Source organism: Vipera berus (genome assembly GCF_964194415.1).
Source record: "Vipera berus genome assembly, chromosome: 3".
Classification (NCBI taxonomy): Eukaryota; Metazoa; Chordata; class Lepidosauria; order Squamata; family Viperidae; genus Vipera; species Vipera berus.
The window spans coordinates 114055750-114076312 of record NC_138204.1 but is presented as its reverse complement, the minus strand read 5'-3'; the positions used below and the strand labels follow the sequence as shown (position 1 = coordinate 114076312).

The 20563-nt window shown below is 37.9% G+C and overlaps 1 protein-coding gene across 1 annotated transcript in view; it reads right to left on the bottom strand.

Annotated features, from left to right (window-relative positions):
• The window catches only part of TNR (tenascin R), a gene marked incomplete at both ends in the record, with an annotated part of 123823 nt that extends 111978 nt beyond the window's left edge, over positions 1 to 11845 (bottom strand). The window contains one exon of the mRNA XM_081322559.1: positions 11353 to 11845. Coding sequence (XP_081178685.1) covers positions 11353 to 11845 — 493 coding nt within the window. The remainder of the gene's footprint in view (positions 1 to 11352) is intronic.
• Between the last annotated feature and the right edge of the window lie 8718 nt (positions 11846 to 20563).

Below are 20563 nucleotides of genomic sequence, written 5' to 3'. Positions count from 1 at the left end.
TTTTTGCATCTGTCTTTACACAAAGGGAAAAAACAGTCCAACCTACCAAAACCAGTGCCATAAAAAACAGAATAGAAACGCAAGTTAAAATAGGCAAGAAAATGGTAAGTGATCACCTGTCCAGCCTAGACGAGTTCAAATCACCAGGACCAGATGGATTACACCCCAAGGTTCTCAAGGAATTGGCAGACGTGATCTCAGAACCACTGAACTATATTTTTCAAAGATACTGGAGCACTGGGGAACTACCAGAGGACTGGAAGAGAGCTGATGTAGTTCCCATCTTCAAAAAAGGGAAAAAAAATAGATCCAGGAAACTACAGACCTATCAGCCTGACCTCAATACCTGGGAAGATTTTGGAAAAGATAATCAAGTAACGAATCAGCAAACACTAAAGGCAAACAAAATCATAACCAAAAGCCAACATGGGTTTGTAAAAAACAGATCATGCCAGACAAATCTTATCGCATTCTTTGATAAAGTGACAAAATTAGTGGACCAGAAGAATACCGTGGATATAATTTACTTGGACTTCAGTAAGGTATTTGATAAAGTAGACCACTATCTACTACTTGATAAGATAGAAAAATGTGGGTTAGACAGCATCACCACCAGATGGATTTGTAGGTGGCTGACCAACCACACTCTACATGTAGTCCTCAATGGAACTGCATCTACATGGAAGGAAGTGTGTAGTGCGGTGCCCCAGGGCTCTACTCTGGGCCCAGTGCTCTTCAACATCTTCATCAACGATTTGGATGAGGGGATAGATGGGGAACTCATCAAATTTGCAGACGACACCAAGCTGGCAGGAATAGCCAATACTCCAGAAGATAGGCTTAAAATACAGGAGGATCTGAACAGACTTGAATACTGGGCGCTATTTAACAAAATGAAATTAAATGGTGAAAAAGTAAGGTTCTACACTTAGGCAGGAAAAATAAAAAACACAGGTATAGTATAGGTGGTACCTTGCTCAATAGTAGTAACAGTGAGAGAGATCTCGGAGTCCTAGTAGACAATCACTTCAATATGAGCCAGCAGTGTGCTGCAGCTGCCAAAAAAGCCAACACAGTGCTAGGCTGCATTAACAGAGGGATAGAATCAAGATCACGTGAAGTACTAATACCACTTTACAATGCCTTGGTAAGGCCACATCTGGAATACTGCATCCAGTTTTGGTCACCACGATGTAAAAAAGATGTTGAGACTCTAGAAAGAGTACAGAGAAGGGCAACATAGATGATTGGGGGACTGGAGGCAAAAATATATAGGGAATGGTTGTTGGAATTGGGTATGTGTAGTTTAACAAAGAGAAGGGTGAGGGGTGACATGATAGCAGTGTTCCAGTATCTCAGGGGCTGCCACAAAGAAGAGGGAGTCAAGCTATTCTCCAAAGCACCTGAAAGCAGGACAAGAAGCCACGGATAGAAACTAGTCATATTTTAAGAAGTGCTTTATTGCGTGTCTGGAAAAAGTATTATTATAAGTTAAATTATAAAATACCAATCTGGGGGATTCCTGGACACACGACAGAGGGTGTATTTATGGGTGTGAATTTGGATATGATTTCTTATAAGGAATTATTTAGATTGGTAGGGAATGATTGGCAATTAAAGTCGTTAGCTGAGTTAAAACAGTATACTCAATTGCAAGCTAGGTGGAAGTTAGATCAGAAGGTTGGTATTACATTAATGGATGAAAATTTGGTAAAACAGATTAAAGATCAAAATCGAGCGCATATAAAGAGAATTTATAATGCTTTAATAGAATTGGATTCGGAAATGGAATTAGTTAAAGATTGTATGGTAAAGTGGGCCCAAAATATTCAAGAACCGATCCCATTGGATACATGGGAGGTAATTTGGGTTAGAAATGCAAAATTTACTCAGGCCCAAAATTTAAGAGAAAAGTTTTATAAAATGTTTTATAGATGGCATCTGGATCCTAAAAAGTTGTCTTGTATGTATCCTAATTTACAGCCCAAATGTTGGAGATGTGGCAGTTTGGATGCTACTTATTTTCATATTTGGTGGACTTGTAGAAATATAAAAACTTTTTGGATTAAAATTTGGTGGAATATTCAAAAGATTTTCAAGAGAAAGATAAAGTTTACTCCACAATTATTTTTATTGGGTGTTATTACAGATTGTGATATTAAAGAAACTAACTTGATGTTGAACTTGATAACAGCTGCAAGATTATTGGTAGGACAATATTGGAAGAAGGATAGCTTGCCTACTATAGAAGAGTGGATGCTTAAAGTGCCAAATTTAGCAGAAATGGCTAAGATTTCTGCTTATCTGAAGGATCATTCACAAGAAAGATACATTTTAGTCTGGAGAAGATGGATAGATTATATTCAGAATAAATATGGGACTAAAAAGTTCCATTTAGCTTATGAGTAAATTTTAGATTGTTATTATTATTAATAGTTTATTATAGTGGAATTCTTATTAGTTTTAACTACATGGTATTATTATTATTTCTATATTGTATTGTTTAATAACTTGGATATTAATTTGTTTATGTTTTTACTATTATTATGTTTACTTTTATTTTGCTTGTATTTATGTTAAAGGGGAGTTAAAGCGCATTATGAACTTGGTTATTTATATAGTTGGTTAATGTTAGTTAGATTATGATTATTATATTTGTAACCCTGTACTCAGCTCTGGGAAGTGGGGGAGGGAGGGTTTTTTTTAGGGTGGGTTGGTTTTGGGGATTATATTGTAACTTTTATAAAACTTTTTAATAATAATAAAAAAGAAACTAGTCAAGGAGAGAAGCAACTTGGAACTAAGGAGAAACTTCCTGACAGTTAGAACAATTAACCAGTGGAACAACCTGCCTCCAGAAGTTGTGAATGCTCCAACACTGGAAGTTTTTAAGAAGAGACTGGACAGCCATTTGTCTGAAATGGTATAGGGTTTCCTGCCTGAGCAGGGGGTTGGACTAGATGACCTCCAAGGTCCCTTCCTCCTTCTTCTTCTTCTTCTTCTTCTTCTTCTTCTTCTTCTTCTTCTTCTTCTTCTTCTTCTTCTTCTTCTTCTTCTTCTTCTTCTTCTTCTTCTTCTTCTTCTTCTTCTTCTTCTTCTTCTTCTTCTTCTTCTTCTTCTTCTTCTTCTTATTATTATTATTATTATTATTATTATTATTATTATTATATCCACCTGCAGGATAGGATCATATCTTGCTTTTGTGGTACCATTTCCTCTCCCCACAATTTTCCTTCTTTCTTTTTGCTACCAGCTATTTTTTCCATCTTTCATTTTCACAGTTCAATTACACCAATATTGTATGGGCTTCAATCACTGATTTTTGAGTGATTGTTTTACAGATCTGATTTTCTTAAATCTTTTTCTGCTTACAAATACATTACTGTGTACCAGGAATCCTCTGGAATTGCAAACTGCTATCTTGTTTTTCTTCCTTATTACTAGGAAGTATCTTCACTCTCATTATAGAACTTTCTCCCTTGCTTGCTTTAATGCTCTACCATTGGTAGTCCTGGAAGGAAAGCATAAAAACATCTCCATTTCAGAACAAACTGCCAGTGTGAAATTCAAACAGCAGTGTCTCTAGCTGAGACATTTCTACACTGGCTTCTCAAAGGGAATCCATACTTTCACCTAATAATTCCCCTTGCATTTTATATACTTTATAGATTTATATATTAAACTCTATTTTTAAACTTGATTTGCTTTAAATTATTTCTTTCTGGATGGTCTGACCTTACAAAAAAAAAATCAAACCTCCACAAATGGGGTCTGCAATAGAAGCTTGCAACATAAACAGCTTAATGAAAAACACTGTTTTTTCCTCTATCAACCATTTTCTGGTAAGGAAAATAACTCCAAGGACCTCATCAGAGGCCTTGCTCTGAATATCTGTATATTTTGAGCCTAACTGAATGATTATTTAAGGTGAGCAAGTACCGGTATTTTCAGAGATGGCTCCATATTGTGAAATGTCCTCTTAGGAAAGTTCACTTAGTCTTAGCATCTTCTCTTCTTGCTCTTTAAGGGCAAACCAAACTATCTTTATTCACCCAAATGCTTTAATGTATGTGCCTCTACATTATGTCAGTTATAACGTAACACTCTGTGGTTTTATTTTTGAGTGATAGTTTTAGATATCTTTGTTTATTGACTTTTAATGGTTGTTTTTAGTCTTTCTTTTGAAAAGTTTGTGGTTTTGCACTTGCCATTCATACGCAATGCATATTTAAAATGATTGATTTTATAGATCTGACTCTTCTCTTTTATTGTTAAGTTCAGGCTATAGCTAGCTATATGACTGAAGAACAGCTCAGCTGTACTGCTCAAGCTTCTCCTCAAGGGGAAAATTAAACAAATGGAATAGAATAGAATAGAATAGAATAGAATAGAATAGAATAGAATAGAATAGAATAGAATAGAATAGAATAGAATAGAATAGAATAGAATAGAATAGAATAGAATAGAATTGGAAGGGACCTTGGAGGTCTTCTAGTCCAGCCCCCCGCTTAAGCAGTAGAACCTATACCATTTTAGATAAGTGACTGTATAGCCTCTTCTTAAAAATCTCCAGTGATGGAGCACCCATGATTTCTGGAGGCAAGCTGTTCCACTGGTTAATTGTCCTCACAGTCAGATAATTCCTTAATTCCAGTTTGCTCCTCTCTTTGATCAGTTTCCAACCATTGTTTCTTGTCCTGCTCTCTGGTGAATAATGTGACCCCCCTCTTCTTTGTGGCAGCCTCTCAAATACTGGAATACTGCTATCATGTCTCCCCTATTTCTTCTTTTCTTTAGACTAGCCAAACCCAAGTCCTGTAGCCGTTTTTCGTATGCTTTAGTCTCCAGGCCTTTAATCATCTTAGTTGCTCTTCTCCAATTTTCCCCCCAAACTCTCAACATCTTTTTTGTGATATGGTGACCAAAACTGGCTGCAGTATTCCAGGTGTGATCTTACTAGGATTTTATAAAGCGGTAGTAATACTTGGCGTGATCTTGATTCTATGCCTCTTTTTATACAACCCAGGATTGTATTAGCTTTTTTGGCGGCCGCTGCACACTGCTGGCTCATAGTCAAGTGATCGTCCACTAGGACTCCAAGGTCCCTCTCATAGTTACTGTTTTTAAGCCAGGAAATAGAACTTCTCTTTTGTTTGTTTTCCCTGACAACCTCCTGTTGCCCATAGGCTGTAAATAAATATTACTGAATATTCAGTTTTGGGATTTAATCCTAAATTTAATCTTTTAACATCAGTGCAGGTCTGGGAGGGGATGGCTCTCTGGAGAGTCTCACCCATTGTTTTCTACCCTTTCTAAATATAGGGAGGATAGCTCTGTAGTCTTATTGCACAGATGCTCTCCTGTATTTACTGTATAAATTGAGGCTTGTTCAGCCCAGGTTCTTCACCCCAACTCCATTTCCCCTGTGTTTTCAGTTGAAGTCTTAACCTTTCTAGTCTCAGTCACTTTCAGGTATATTTCAGGTAGATTCTTCTAATATTCTAACAAGAAAGGTACCATCCAGCCTCTCTTGTCTCAGCAGTGTTCTGTCTCATTTCTGATTTTTAGAATCCATATGCCCATTATTCCTTTTTTCCCTCAGTGCATCAGAAAAGACTCAATTCCTCAATTGAAATGACAGCTGGAGGTGCCAGAGAGGAGACCCAAACAAGCAGAAATACTTCAAAAAAATACTTCCTTTAGGGAATATTTTATACAACAAAAGAGAGAAAGAAAGAAAGAAAGAAAGAAAGAAAGAAAGAAAGAAAGAAAGAAAGAAAGAAAGGGAGAGGAGGAAGGAAGGAAGGAAGGAAGGAAGGAAGGAAGGAAGGAAGGAAGGAAGGAAGGAAGGAAAAAAGAAAGAAAGAAAGAAAAAGAAAGAAAGAAAACATATGCAATTTTAGATAAAATAAAAAGGAGAGAAGAATTATAGATATTCTCCCAAAAGAAAATTATTTTACAACAAATTATAATGGCAGCTGTCTTTGTTGAGAGCAAAAGAAATGGAAGTAAAAATGAATTATGCAAAGCAAAAGAAGTTTGAATTTGCAGATAAGCAAGGGAATTGGTTGGCATATAAACTGAGGAAAGAAAAAGAGAAAAAATGAAATTAAAATTACAAGAAGGAAAAACTATAAAAACAGATAAACTAAAGATGCAAAAATATTTCATCAATACTACTCTAAATTATATAAAGGAGAAGAACTTTCCCTTATAAAGATTGAAGACCATTTAAAGAAACAAAATTTACCAAAGATCACAGGAAAACAGAAACAAGTAATGAATGGACCTATAACAATAAAGGAAGTTTGTGAAGCTATAAAAAAGTCTAAATTGGGAAAGTATATGGACCAAATAGTTCACCAACCTCTTATTATAAAACATTGAAGATGAATTATTACAACAATAGCAAATTTTGATGAATTCTATTTTATACTGGAAAGATTCCAGATAAATATGATTATTCTAATTCAGAGGATTTTTATTATTTATTTATTATTATTTAGTGTATGATGAGAACATGACAGAAGAGAATTAAACATATTTATAATAAGCAAACATAAACAGTTTTACAAGATTTTATTCATGAAGAGACAGTGTGAGTTTTTACCTAAAAAAAGCTGAGGGACAATATCTTGAAATACTTGGAACAACATAATATAAATCAGGGGCATTGATTTTTCTTGATGCAAAAAAGGCCTTTGATAAGTTGAACTGGATTTTTTGTTTAAAATTTTGGAAGATATGGACTTTGGGAGATATGTAAGATATAGAGTTCTTATTAAATGGTTAAAATCAATTTATACCACACAAAAGGCACAGATAATTGTAAAAGGAGAAGTAACAAAACCCTGTGGGATATAGCTATTGCTATTTATTTTAGCTTTGGAAGCACTGAACACGAGATGAAAGAATTGTTGGAGTGAAGATTTAAAAAGAAACCTTTTAAGGGCATTTGCTGATGACCTGGTAATAATTTTGGAAGATCCTCTAGAAGAAATGGAAAAACTAAAGGATTTAGTAATGTTAGTTGGTTTTAAAATTAATAAACAAAAGAAAAGATGTGGAAGAATATGGAAAATGGAAAAAAATGGAATTGATGGAGAAATCTAGTTTTAAGATAGAGAAAAATAATGAAGTACTTGGGAATCACTATGACTAACATAAATTGTACATTATATCAGAATAATTATATTAAGTCATGTAATGAAATTAAGGACATGTTAAGATGGGAGAAATCACAATTATCATTGTTGGGGAGAATTTCAGTGATAAAAAGGAATGTTTTGTCAAAAATGATGTTTTTATTTCAAACAATACCTATTATGACAACTGATCAGTTTAAACTGATTTAAACAATGGCAGAAAGATATATCCAAGAGATAAACATAAAACACATCAAGATGCAGAGGAATGAGGAAGAGGATTAGGACTGCTTGACCTAAAATTGTATTTTAGATATACAATCTACAGTAGATGAAAGAATGGTCTACAGTAGATGAAAGAATGGGTTTTGCTGAGAAATGAAAGAATTTTAGAATTAGAAGAGTACAATTTGAGGTTCAGATGGCATAGCTTTTTATGGAATGATAACGCTAAGGTTAACACAGATTTTAAGAATCATTATATAAGAAGTATCAGTACCATACTGAGAATTTGGAATAGATATAAACCCAAACTATTCACAAAAATCCCTCTATTCCTCTATCCCAGCAGAAGAAGCATTTTACAGGAGGTTGGTTAACTTATTGAGAGTAATTAGTATATGAAATCAAAAGAGCAATTGGTGGCAGGGGGGTTAGTTTTAAATGTTTTCATATGCACAGTTAAGAGAAATATTTAAAGTAGATAGCAGGACATTTAGAACTGAGCAGCCTAAGAATTTGAAATTGAACTATGTACAAATCATGGGCTTATAAATACTAAAATGTACTGTATAAACTTTGATTGAAACTTGAAACAGAAAACAGTGAAAGACTATGATAAATGGACTAAGAACTTTGGACACAGTACACCAGTGGAACAGTGGGAAAATATGTGATTAAAATGATTGAAGTTTACATTACAAATTTACATTGAAATTTACATTATGTTATAGCCTAATATTTTTTTATAAAATGATGTATTATTGACATATGACTCCCAAAAAAATTGTAATGTATAAAGGTACTTCAAATTTATGTTGGAAATATGGAAAACATGACGGGTCATTTTATCATGCCTGATGGACTTGTAAAAAAGTGACATATTTCTGGTTTCAAATATACCTGTGTTTTCCCAAAAAATAAGACCTGCCCAGAAAATAAGCCCTAGCTTGATTTTTGGGGGTGGGCCTAACATAAGCCTTACCCCCCAAGTAAGCCCTAGTTTTGGGGTGAGGTGCATGCCTAAAAATCAAGTTAGGGCAGGAGTGGAGCTTACCATTGCAGCCAGGCCTTCCAAGCATTGACACTTGCCTCAACGGCCTACTTCTTCTGTGGCTGAAGCAGCAGCTTTATTCTGCAGCTGAGAATGATGGAGCTTGGGCCTGCATTTTGCAGTCAAAAGCCTTTCCTGTGTAGCCAAGAACTGAGCTATGGATTGGATCCATAGCTCGGTTCTTGGCTGCACAGACCTTCTGGAAAGGCCTGACTGTGAAATGCAGACTGGAGCTCCATTCTCAGCTGCTGCATGAAGCTGCTGCTTTGGCTGCAGAAGAAGTGGGCCAGCTGGGCAGGGCTGTTGGTGCCGCCATCATGAGGTGAGTGGAAAAGACACCCTCTCCCAAAAATAAGAACTGATGCCTATTTTGGAGACAAAATAAATAAATAAATAAGACCAGGTCTTATTTTTGGGGAAACACAGTATATAAAATGATACAAAGATCAACGTTCAAATGAAATCAGAATTTTTCTTGCTGGGATTAAAGGACAGTCAATTAGAAAAGAGCCATGGAAGTTTTTTTTCCTTAAATACGATTACTGCTGCAAGATGATTATACCAGCAAAAATGGAAAGACTGAAATACACACAAGGGGGAATGGTTGGTGAACTAGCAGAGAGGGCAATGTAAACTTGTTTGATTAAAAAAATATCAACAAGTACATTTATCAGTGACTGGGAACACCTTGGACTTTTTGCTGAAAGAAGAGAAAAATGAATTTGTGATTTATGAATTTGAAGATTAGAAAGGGTAGCTTATAAAAAAAGGAAATTATGATGTAACCTTAAAGAGAGGGGGTAAAATATAAATGCATTTATAACCTCTGTCAAAATGAACAGAATCCGTTTCTTTACATTTTTTCTTTTTTCTTTCTTTTCTATTTTCTTTCTTCTTACTCATAACTCTTTTTATTTTCTTTGCCTCTTTTCTAATATCTGCATTGTTTTTATCTTGTTAAGAATCTCTTCAATAAAAATTATATATATTTTTTAAAAGAGTACTTCTTTCTTTGATGACATTTTACCAGGTCTAGCATATTTTCTGTGTACTACCTATCCCTTTGGAACCGAGATTCATTATGCCAACAGCTCTCTTCAATAACATCCTAGCACAATGGCCTGCTGTTTCTTTAGTTTTGAAGAACAGATTTGTAGAGCTGACCAAGTGAACCATGTCTTTGGAATGACTAAACTGACAGGTTTCCAATGAATTCCACAAAGCTTTGTTGTTTGCTATTCAGAGAGAACTCATATGAACAATTCTGTTTCCATTGAAAAAGTTGTTGCTGTTGATTGCATTTTAGTTTGCTAAAGATGCAATGTCACAGGCATTTTAAATATGTGCCCTTGTTACATGATCACAAGTGATTGAAAGCTGTTCATTAGTAATCAGATACATGATTGTTTGTCTCAATGACACAGATGTGAAACTTGCTGCATTCCTTGGCTCTGTTCAAATGTTTATTTTCATCATATAACAGGGGAGAATGAGGCTGGTTTCCTGCCCATCACTTATTATACATATAGTTTTTACAATTATCTAGGATTTTATATTGCACAGAGAACATATACTCATAGAGGATTCTACTTTTTAGAAGAACTGCCCATCCATCTTCTCATTCCAATTTGAAGAAGCCAGAAAGAATTGAGTGCTAGTTTCTGACTATCCCGTAAGATCTCATAAGATCCCTTCTGAAAACAGTGCCATCTCATTGGACCTAGAAAATGTGGCTTTCTGTCATGATGCCTGCCTGTAGAACAGCTTCCCCCTGAGATTTGAATGTCCCCGACTTGGTTAGCCTTCTAGAAGCCCTTAAAAATCTGATTTTTCCTTCAGGCTCTAGAGTCCAGATGATAAAGGAGTCCAACTTCTTCGTATTGGTTTTGTAAGTATGTTTCAGTTTTCTGAAAAATCTAGAAAACCACTCAATGGCAGTAAAGAGTTTCTGCATCTCTTCCCTGCTATCCAGCAGTCATCTGGATCTTTTCAGTACAGGTATAGTAACCATAGGAAGAGTGTAAGATTGAATGAATTTCCTTCCCTTGATGCTTTGTATAGCTGCATGAGGGGAAAAAGGGCTCTTGTTAATACTACTTTCATTTTTTGAAAGCTATAAAGGGGCTTGTTCTCCTTTTATGATGCTACAGAGATGGCAGTATACAGCTTGTTCTTTTCATTATTATTATTTCCTGTTCTAACTTTGATTGGTCTCCTTAAAATGGGGGAGCAATTGACTCCCTGTTTCAAAATTGTGAGGTTGCTTATGCATCGAAACTTTAACACACACTCTCAAACTCTGTGGATAATTCTCTTAAACTTTCTTTTTCTTCACATAAATAAGAAAGGATTTGGTGAAGTCTTTAATATTTAATTTTTGTCATGGGAGATACAGTCACAGTGCAGATTTTATTGAATTTGTAAACTTTTCCTTAGAATAATCAGGAAGTATTACTAGTTGAGAGGGGGGAGGCACAGAATGGTAACCATTGGATACTTTCAAGCAATACTTCAGAGGAATGATGTCTGCTACTGCTTCTGCCTATCAACAGCAATTTTGCACAGTGCTGCCAGAGGTAAACCTCTTCCCACAAACCTTTTGAAGAGATTCTATACCCTCTGAAAAAAGGTCCATTAACCTGCATGCATAGTAGTAAAAGGAGTGGAACAGAGACAGTTATTTTTATAGAGAGAAAAAATAAAGTGTAAGGAAAGAAAACAGAGTGAAAAAAGGGGAAAATGGACATAGTAAAAAATAAACATGAACCTAATCCTACTAATAAAGAGTAAAACTAAAGAGGATGTCAAGACTGAAATTTGGAAGCAGAATGGAGTATTCAGTGTATTCAAGCTTCAAGCAAACGACTCCAAGCTCATTCTTTCACCTTTGACATTTCTTAGCTGCTAGGAGGACCTCATGGCATTAGTTACTACCTGTGGCTGCATTTTCTTGACAGCAATTGGAGTTGCATTGGTCTCGGAGTATAGACACCTCCCTTTCCAGCATCTCAATCCTGCTCAGCAGCTCCTGTATGTCCCGGGAGGAGGCGGCACACTTGCAAGTCTGTTTGGGGAGATTTATCTTGTGGGTGAAGGTGACCTGGCTCTCACTGTCTGAGGTCTGCTCGGTGTATTCCGTCATCCGGTCATCTTCTGAACTCACCTCTGGGTCAGATGAAGCCTCTAGGGATGAGGAGCAGAGGCTGTCCAGAGGCACATTAATGTTGTATATGTGGCTGAAGACCATGGGTTGCTCTTTGACAGATGTGTAGTTAGCAAAGCTGCCTTCTTCATCAGTCACCTGTTTTTTAACTCTCTCTGTCATCACTTCCAGGCGGCATTCAAAGGGTCTGAAGATGGCCAACAGCATTACATTGAGGCTAACCACCACATTTCTTAGGATCACATTTTTGCCATCTGCCTTCATTTTCTTGAGAAGGACAGGGAACTTCTACGCCAGCCTTGGAAAGCAAGGAAGGAAGACCTGCAATGAAGCACAACAACATATTGTTACAAGTAGCTCCTAAGAAAATCTGGTGACAAAGATCAGGACAGCATTTCTATGCATGGGAGTAACACTGCATAGGATAAGGTAGAAAGTTACAAGTTAGCCTGCAACAGGCATCCATTTGCAATCCATGCCAATCAAAAGACTTTTCTAATCCATAGTAAAAGAAAGGACGACTGAAGTCTTGCAGCCACTACTATTTGTGATTTTTCCCATTTGCAAAGTGCTTCATAATCTCAAGACTGAGTGCAACCTTCCCACCTGGTCAAACCAGAGAGCTGCTCTGCCTTTATACAGAGTCAGTCTCTGAGCTGCCGGTGCTGAGTAGCTTTCTTGTCCTGCCTTTCTTCAGTCAGGACAAGCAGCACCTGAATCTGAGGCCACCTGAGGAAAAGATGCCTGAGCTATGCCAGATTCTCTTACCCATAGCTCTAGCCCAGGGGTAGGCAACCTTGGCTCTTGTATGACTCATGGACTTCAACTCCCAGAATTCCTGAGCCAGCACAACTAATGCAATCTCTCAGTCCCTACTGCAGTGATGGTGAACCTTTTAGAGACTGAGTGCCCAAACTGCAACCCAAAACCCACTTATGTATCATCCTGTGCTGGATGGGCGTGGCCCTTTGGGTGGGCATGGCTGCAGTGGTAACGGTAGACTGGGTGGGACTAAAAAGTTCAATCAATTCCAACTTTGTGAGAACTTTTTTTCCCCACGAGAAGTTGAAATTGATTGATTGATTGATTGAACCTCTTCTTTGCACATGGCAGCGGAGGTCTAAAGTGAAAAGGTTTTATACAACCCAGCTGAAGGCCTAGGACTGGGATGATGGCACGCATGCCCACAGAGAGGGCTCTGTGTGCCACTCGTGGCACCTGTGCCATAGGTTCACCACCACAGCCCTATTGCATGCTGAAATACTTATTTGTGTACGAATGCAGGTTCTCGCACTTCGGTCTTACTTTAGTTTTTTCCAAACTTTTGTGAACTTCCCGGTGCTCAGTTTTAGGCTATCAACTCTGGCCCAGCAGCCTGTTGCTTGATTCTTGGTCTTTAAAATTAAAAATTAATTGCTCAAAATAATTACTGCAATAATTATCATTGTTAAGTACTATGACAATCTGGAGAAGCATCTGGAGTGGTAATATTAATTGGCTGAGAACTGTTTTCTACAGTGCTATGTAATGCCATTGGAAGGAGCCCATTGATTTATGCCTATTGGATCTGAGCAGTTTCTTTAGCTATGTTGGAAAGACATTCGTAGTTTTTCAGCTTGGCTGACTGGTTCTAATGAGATGGGTACAGTCCACATCAGAAGGAGGAATACTTGCTTATCCCCCTCTAAAACATTTATTCTGCACATATTGATTGGCATTGGGGGGAAAAGAATAAAGTATTAAAATACCAATAGTGATTATTTCAAGCATGCCTTCATCTCAGTCCATGTAAAGTTCTCCAGAAATGCAGAACTAGTTTAAGGCTGCTGCATTAAATATAATTAAAAGACCCTGCACAATATTTGGTTTATTTACGTTTCTGCTTAAGAGACACAAATACAGCTTATTACAAGTCATTTCACCTCCCACTTGCACACAGAATGATTTGGTAAAGTATCTTTATCTACAACAGGGCAACTTTCCATTTTGGTATTGATTTGCAACCTCTGGGAGTTAAATCCAAACTCCAAGGGCCAAATTCATCCTGCAAGGAAAGCTATTTTCTTCAAAGTAGTTAGACCAAATCTATACTTTGTCCAGCAGGCTTTTCTTTGTTGATTGAAAGTAGGTAGATGGGGGCTGGGAAAGCTATGCATTGATCAACATTTCACTCTAATACCTTTGCTTTAAAGAACTGTGGCAGAGCCTCTGCAGCAAATAGGCAGGCAAAGTTGTGATTCCATGCCAAACGTGCCTCATTATTCAAAGCACAGCACTGGGATCAGGGGACTGCTTCATGCTTTCCTGCTGCTGGAAAAATTGTCCTGCTTTTAATTTTCACTGGACACCTGTACAATTTGAATGTAACTTGCTTGCTTACTTGTTTATTTTTATGTATTTATCCATTCATTCATCAAGTTTATATGGCCGCCTATCTCGCAAAAACTCTGAGTGGTGTAGAATAAAACTATAAAATAGTTAACAAATTTATTTAAAAATAAAAATAAAAATACACAAAGGCTAAGAGAGGACAGCAGATGTTAAGAATGATGGAGCCACGTCAGTACTTTGATTGTTCTCTGAGGCTCCCAGGCATAACCAGGATTTGAGGGACTTCCAAAAAATCAAAAGGGGTGAAGCCAGCCTCATTTAGGGCAGGGGGGGGGAAAAAGATATTTTATAAGGTGAGTGACATAGAAGGCCTGCCTTCTGGACTCATCAAATGTGAATCCCTAGCAGATGGTATCTGCAACATGCCTTCTCTGCCAGAAGGGCTGGGCTGGTATAATCAGGAAGAGGCAGTCCCTCAGATAATCCGGCCCCAGGAGAGCTTTAAAAACTAAACCTAGTACCCTGAATTGGACCCAGAATTGCCTGGCAACTAATGGAACTTGTGTGCTGTTCTAGCATTACACACATATGTTTATGTAAGTGTGTGTAGACTTATATTTATAAAACTATAAATTATAAATAAAATATAAATCTACAAATTATAAGTATAGCTTATACTTACAAATTTATTATAATTAAATATTATATATCAATATCGATAGATGATAGATAGATAGATAGATAGATAGATAGATAGATAGATAGATAGATAGATAGATAGATAGATAGACAGATAGATAGACAGACAGATAGATAGATAGGAGAGTAGAGGCAGTGTCAGCAGTCAACATACTGGATGGAGAAAAATGTAGCATGTGCCACAAAGAGTGATTTTTGCCTTTCTAAAAATTAACATCTCATGGGAGTTCATGCAGCTGAGCAGCAAAATAGATGATGGTTATAGACTGTATAATTATTATTACAATCACATTTTATTCTGCTACAGCTTTCTTTAGTGCGGTTCTATCTGTGATGTCTTTTTTTTCTAAATAGCTCTTGCTTTAGTTTAAACTCATTACCGTTTTTGTCTTCTTCTCATTTTCAGTTGATCCAACTTTCTCTTCTCTTCTGTTTCCACTTGCTTGGCTCATTTCAATGACACATGCTAAACTATTATTTTGTTCTAAAAGAACTACATTCTTCTATTGCAGTAGCTTTAATTTTTCATTGTGTATTTCATAGATACTGTTGTGTAGCGGGTTCTTTGGCGCAGGAATGAAGACGAGGCAAGTGAGTTCAGGAAAGCTCATGGTTTATTGCTTGCAAGATGTGAACTGAGAGTTGGGCTGTAACTAGCCGCAATATATAGTCTAGCCCCTAGGCAGCAGCGAATAGGTTTGAAGCAACCATTGCCGCCTAGGGACAGCCAATAGCAGCACTGGAGACTTGTAGTCTGGGTTGCTGGAGAGCCGTTAGCTGCTCCAGCAACCCACGTGGTATTACCATTGAGCCCAATACATAACAGATACTTTAAAATAACCACTGTGTTTCTTATAAACACATTGTGTAACTCCATCCCATATGACTTTCCTGATAAGTTTCTTTCTCTATGTTAGACATATTGATAAATTTTACACAACCTTACCGCTGGTTTTATGGATCCCTCAAGGGGATTTAAAGAAAAATATTAACAGCAGAATTCCTGTTTTTCCAGGGAATGTTTCAGATTCAAGAAAAAGTTAAGATGAGCTTCTCTGCAATTAACACATGGTTGATTGGGTGGCTTTCTGATATAGCCTCAAAGATGTTCTGGAGATCCTTGGTCACTTATTTTATAAGACAATACAGGTCAAAACTAGCAAAGTATACAAGGCATGGGTATGGGAGAAAAATCAGCATTCCTGCACCTGAAACACTCTTTTTATGATATTATATTACAGTCAGGCATCAAACTGAAAATCCAGAAGCCAGTTTAATGCAAATCTGACATGGGAGTAAGTGGATGCGATCGTCAAAATTAAGTCTGCCATAGCATGAACTGCAGCAATGAACAAAGTCAATTAGTATCCTTCGTTCTCAACTCAAGAATTTGCACCCCCCCAAGAGTAATGATTAACTAATTAATCTTTATCTTGGCAAATCGGTTATTAAAGATGCTTCTTTTTTAAAGTGTGCACTAGGAATGAGATAAAAAGGTTATGCATGATATCCAGTGTATTAGAAAAATTTAGCTACAAAAATAACAATTATTACTGTTTTACCATGTCTTGTTTTTTTTATTTCTTCACAAAGCAAAAAATATATATGTAAAATTCTGTGAGACCAACAAGAATCAGATTTATATTAGTCTTCAGATCCCAACTTCTTCATTTGTAGACTTCAAGAAAGCTTGGTAAGGGGGAGGAGAAAGTTTTGGAATGTAAGTCTGTCAAAGGTCAAGTGGTTATAGGAGCGGCAACAGCTAAATTGGTGAAATCACAAGTTCTCCACATTTGCCTATGTTGCTATGCTGACTCAGGAATTCTGGGAGTTGAAGTCCATGAGTCATAAAAGAGCCGAGGTTGCCTACCCCTGGCCTATGTGGTGGGGCTGGCTGAAAGGCTTTGCAGGAGCCTGCCCAAGGAGTGGGAAGATTGGACAGCTGCTGCCGGTTTTGGGTGCGGCAGGCATGGATCCGGTGGAAGGAAAGAAAAAGGAGGAAAGAAAGGGGGTGGTTGCTGTTGCTGGGGAGAGACCAGGTGAAACCAAAGAGGGATTTGAGGTTTTTGCTGTTCCCTTTCTCAGAAGGAGAGGGAATGAGAGAGTGTGAGAGAGTGAGGAGGTAGAGTTTTATTGCTTCTTGGAGGGGGGGTTATCCTGAACGGAGACAAGAGAGAGAGTGAGGAGAAAGTTGTTGGGGTTGCTAAATTAATTTTTTGACAATAAAGGAAAGGGGGGAGGGGTTTTGACATCGATGAGACCTGAGACTGTGAGCGACAACAGAAGAGAAGGAGAGGCTGATCGCTATTGCTTTGGAAACCAGCAGCCATCTGAACCTTGATTACTGTTACTTGTGCAAGGTATAGACATTGTGGGGAGTTGGCCTCACGGGACGAGCTGTTACTGCAGAGCACTGACTACCTTTGTTTGTGTTTTCATTGCTGTCTGGAGCCAGGGTTTTCCCCACCCCCTTGCTTCCAAACGGTCGCTGTAAAACCATTGACTATTGCTGCTACAACTGCCTGGGGCTGTTAGACAACGCCACACATTGTCTATTGGGGCTAGGGGCTGGTCATGTTTGTCCCTGAAAGCCCACTCCCCTTGACAACGAGAATCTGCCACCTCCTCACTTTGCGTGAGCTCCCGCTGCAAAAAACACTTTATTAACACCTTGAGAGGGTAGCTGCAGAACGCGATGGAGAGGAGCAGGGCTGGCAGGGCCTGGGCTTTTGCTATTGGACTGGGAAAGGAGGAAAATTCTTCAGTCATTCTGGAACAGAAGTGAGAGAATGAACTTTTTTTTTATTACTTCCCTGCACATTTGTTGAAAGGGCATTCCCTCTACCCCAGCCCTGCTTCCCCCTAGTGCAGCTCTGGTGCTGCAGCTAAACTGGTCAGAAAAAACAATACAACCAAGACACCTTGATTAGTAAAACTGGATTCTGATTATCTCATGCAAATTTTTGTAATGTAAAAATCAGATTCCTGCCTGCTACTTCATACATGCATGACTAGGCTAACACAGTCAGTGTTGTTGTCTTATCTAGATTTAACTCTAGAGATTAATCCATTGTATTTTATATACAGTATATCTGATGCTCAGCTAGTAACATGATCAAGGCAGCCTTAGAACCACCCCAACCTATAAGAAGCAGAGAGGAGCAGAGCAGGCTGGGGGATACTGAGAGCTACATCTCCCACCATGCCCTTTGAGAATGGAGGGAAAAAACTTTGTTCCCATGAAGGAAGGATAAGATAACCCTGCATATCTTACCAGAATGAATGGGGACCAATATAGGAATATATAATACAGCAGTGACAAATATAAAATTACTTTATATAATTCATACCTGTTTTCTGTATTGTGTTTTTAATTCCCCAAGAGGAATGAAGAATCTTCTCTTACAACCAGCTTCTTCCTTTTTGCAAAATCATGGCATGCCTGAAAACATGCTCAGCATTTATAGCTTTAATTTTTCTTAAAATTACAGCTGCCTTTTGCCTCCCTCCTTAATAATGCTCTCTCCCTGAAATCAAATTGGTGGATGTCATCTCCACCTTTGCTCTATGGGAGAAAGAAGAGCACAAATTTAAGTTCAGTGATAACCTTATAACGTCCCCAGTTAACGGGGTGAAGGTATTCTAAGATGGAACACTGTAATTCTGATGGAATGAGCTGCCCTAAGGGTTGTGAACATGGAAGTCGTTCAGTGGATGTTTATTTCATTAATTAGTTAGCATCATTTGTGTGCTCCTTATTGATAACTACTCTAGATTAGCTGATTTAACAGCTGTTAAAATTGTTACAAAAAACATAGTACCGTATTTTCAATCTGCCCCTCCCACGTCCCACCCTGTCTTGTGACTATTGTTCCTCTCCAAAGGTTCTTTGAGAAAGCCTTAGTCTTAATACTTTTCAGAATGCTGTCAGGGATCACCCTAGACTTGGGAGGAGATTTCTTGATTTCTGCCCTGTTAATATCTCATGGTGGTCAAGGTTGTAGTAGGCCTTTTCGGGCCTCTTATCACCAAGTCAAAAGTGGCTTGGTTTCTTCTTCTTCAGAGAAAACTGGGTTGCCTAGCGCCTATCTGGATGGTAATCAACTTTTTCATATTGGCATCCTCCTTTCAGCACACCCTAGAATCCATTTTTTTTAAAAAGCAGTTACATTGCATGCCATCCCAGAACATCAAATTCCTGCACAGTTTACAATTGTACTTCGTACAAAATTTCTTATGTATCACTCCCTATTTTCTGCTTCCTCCCCAAATAGACAAATAAATGAAAGAAAATGGCAGAGGCAGAGCCATTGTTTCTATTCAGCTGAGGTGAGTCTGGCCAAGACAATGTGACTTACCCAAATCAAACAGTTGGCTTTCATGGATTATGCAGGACTAAAACTCACACTCTCCTGTTTTCTAGCCTGACACCTTCACCAGTAAACCAAACTTCCATTCTTCTCTGGTAAAAATGAATCCTTCAGACCTAGAAAACATTGTACAGTAGGCTCAGAAGTCTCCATACTGAATCTCTTCAGATTCCCAGACTAGCTATTCTCATGGTAACTAATGGCTTGAAAGAAACCCCATTGGTTTCAGGTTGCCTTCTGGCCTCATACAATATCTCAGGTAATTCTACAACAAAGGCCTATTAGTCATTTCTATTTTCAAGGCTTGCTATAGCTGTAAGGCCATGTGTTATTTGGGCTTTCTATGACTGCCATTTTTATGTTGATATGTTAGGTGTATGATGACAACCCTGGTTCTGAGCAAGTTGAGTGGAGAAAGAGCCAGCACTTCAAAGCCCAATTTGTGCATTGTGGGGATGATACATGTATGAATATGAAATTCCCCTTGTGTCAGTTCTCTCTGTAGAACTGACTCAAGGAAGAACACCAGAGTCACTTTTTCATGGAAAGTGAGCAGAGGTCGACCAACTGAGGAAATAAGAGAGCAAAAGTATGTGCAGCATGCAGGCAAAGATGGATGGATAAAAGACAGAGACAGGAGCAGGAGAGGGGAGAGACTAACAATGTAAAGATACAGAGATAATTCAATAACAAGGAAGGATGAATGTGATCCTGCAAAAGCAAGGGAAGAAAGATAGAACAAGTGCTGATTATATACAAATTTGTTAACACTTATAAATTAGAGAAGATAAAAGAACTTGATGAAAAGATATTTGGGGAATCTGCATCACAGATCCTACTGTCTTATCAGTGTAATTATTATGGTAACCTTCAGCAGCCAAGGTAATGATGTCCTGTGATAATTTATAAGCACTAGATAATGGATTTTCCTACTGCTCCATTTTGATACAGTGCTAATGAGGTGAATTGGGGGCTTTCTGCAGGTAGAGGAATTATGTAATCTGGCTATCTTCAGCACTTTTTTCCTTGCTAAATCTTTGCTGTCAAATGACAGTAGCTTGATGCTGGCTTCATGTAATTTTGTAGCTTGCGCTCCATTATCTCATCACAAGAAAGACTTCTCCATATTTTTCATCTCTGCAAAGAATGCCAATGGAACTATCTTGCTTGAATCTTACACCAATCCTGCAAATAGTCAATACATATTTGTATTGCTGCAGGAAACAGCAAATAGGAAAGTGGTTTTGGAGGGTAGGCAGACTAATATTACTCCACTCCAGCCATCAATGGTTTGATACCTGCATTTGTGTCTGTCATATTTTTAAACTTCACTGGACACTCTCAGGCAGCAACTTCTTCAATAAAGGAGAATATGTGTAGCTCAGGTTTGGAATGAGGTGTCTTTGGTGCTCTTTGAGCTTGGCTGTTTTCTTGCAGACATTTTATTACCCAAACTAGATAACATCATCAGTGTTCAGGGCTCCTCACTTAGCTTCACCTCACCCATATATCCAAGATTAGCTTAATGACACACCTTCTAGGCAGAACTATTAAGATAACATGTGAGAAAGGGACACCATTT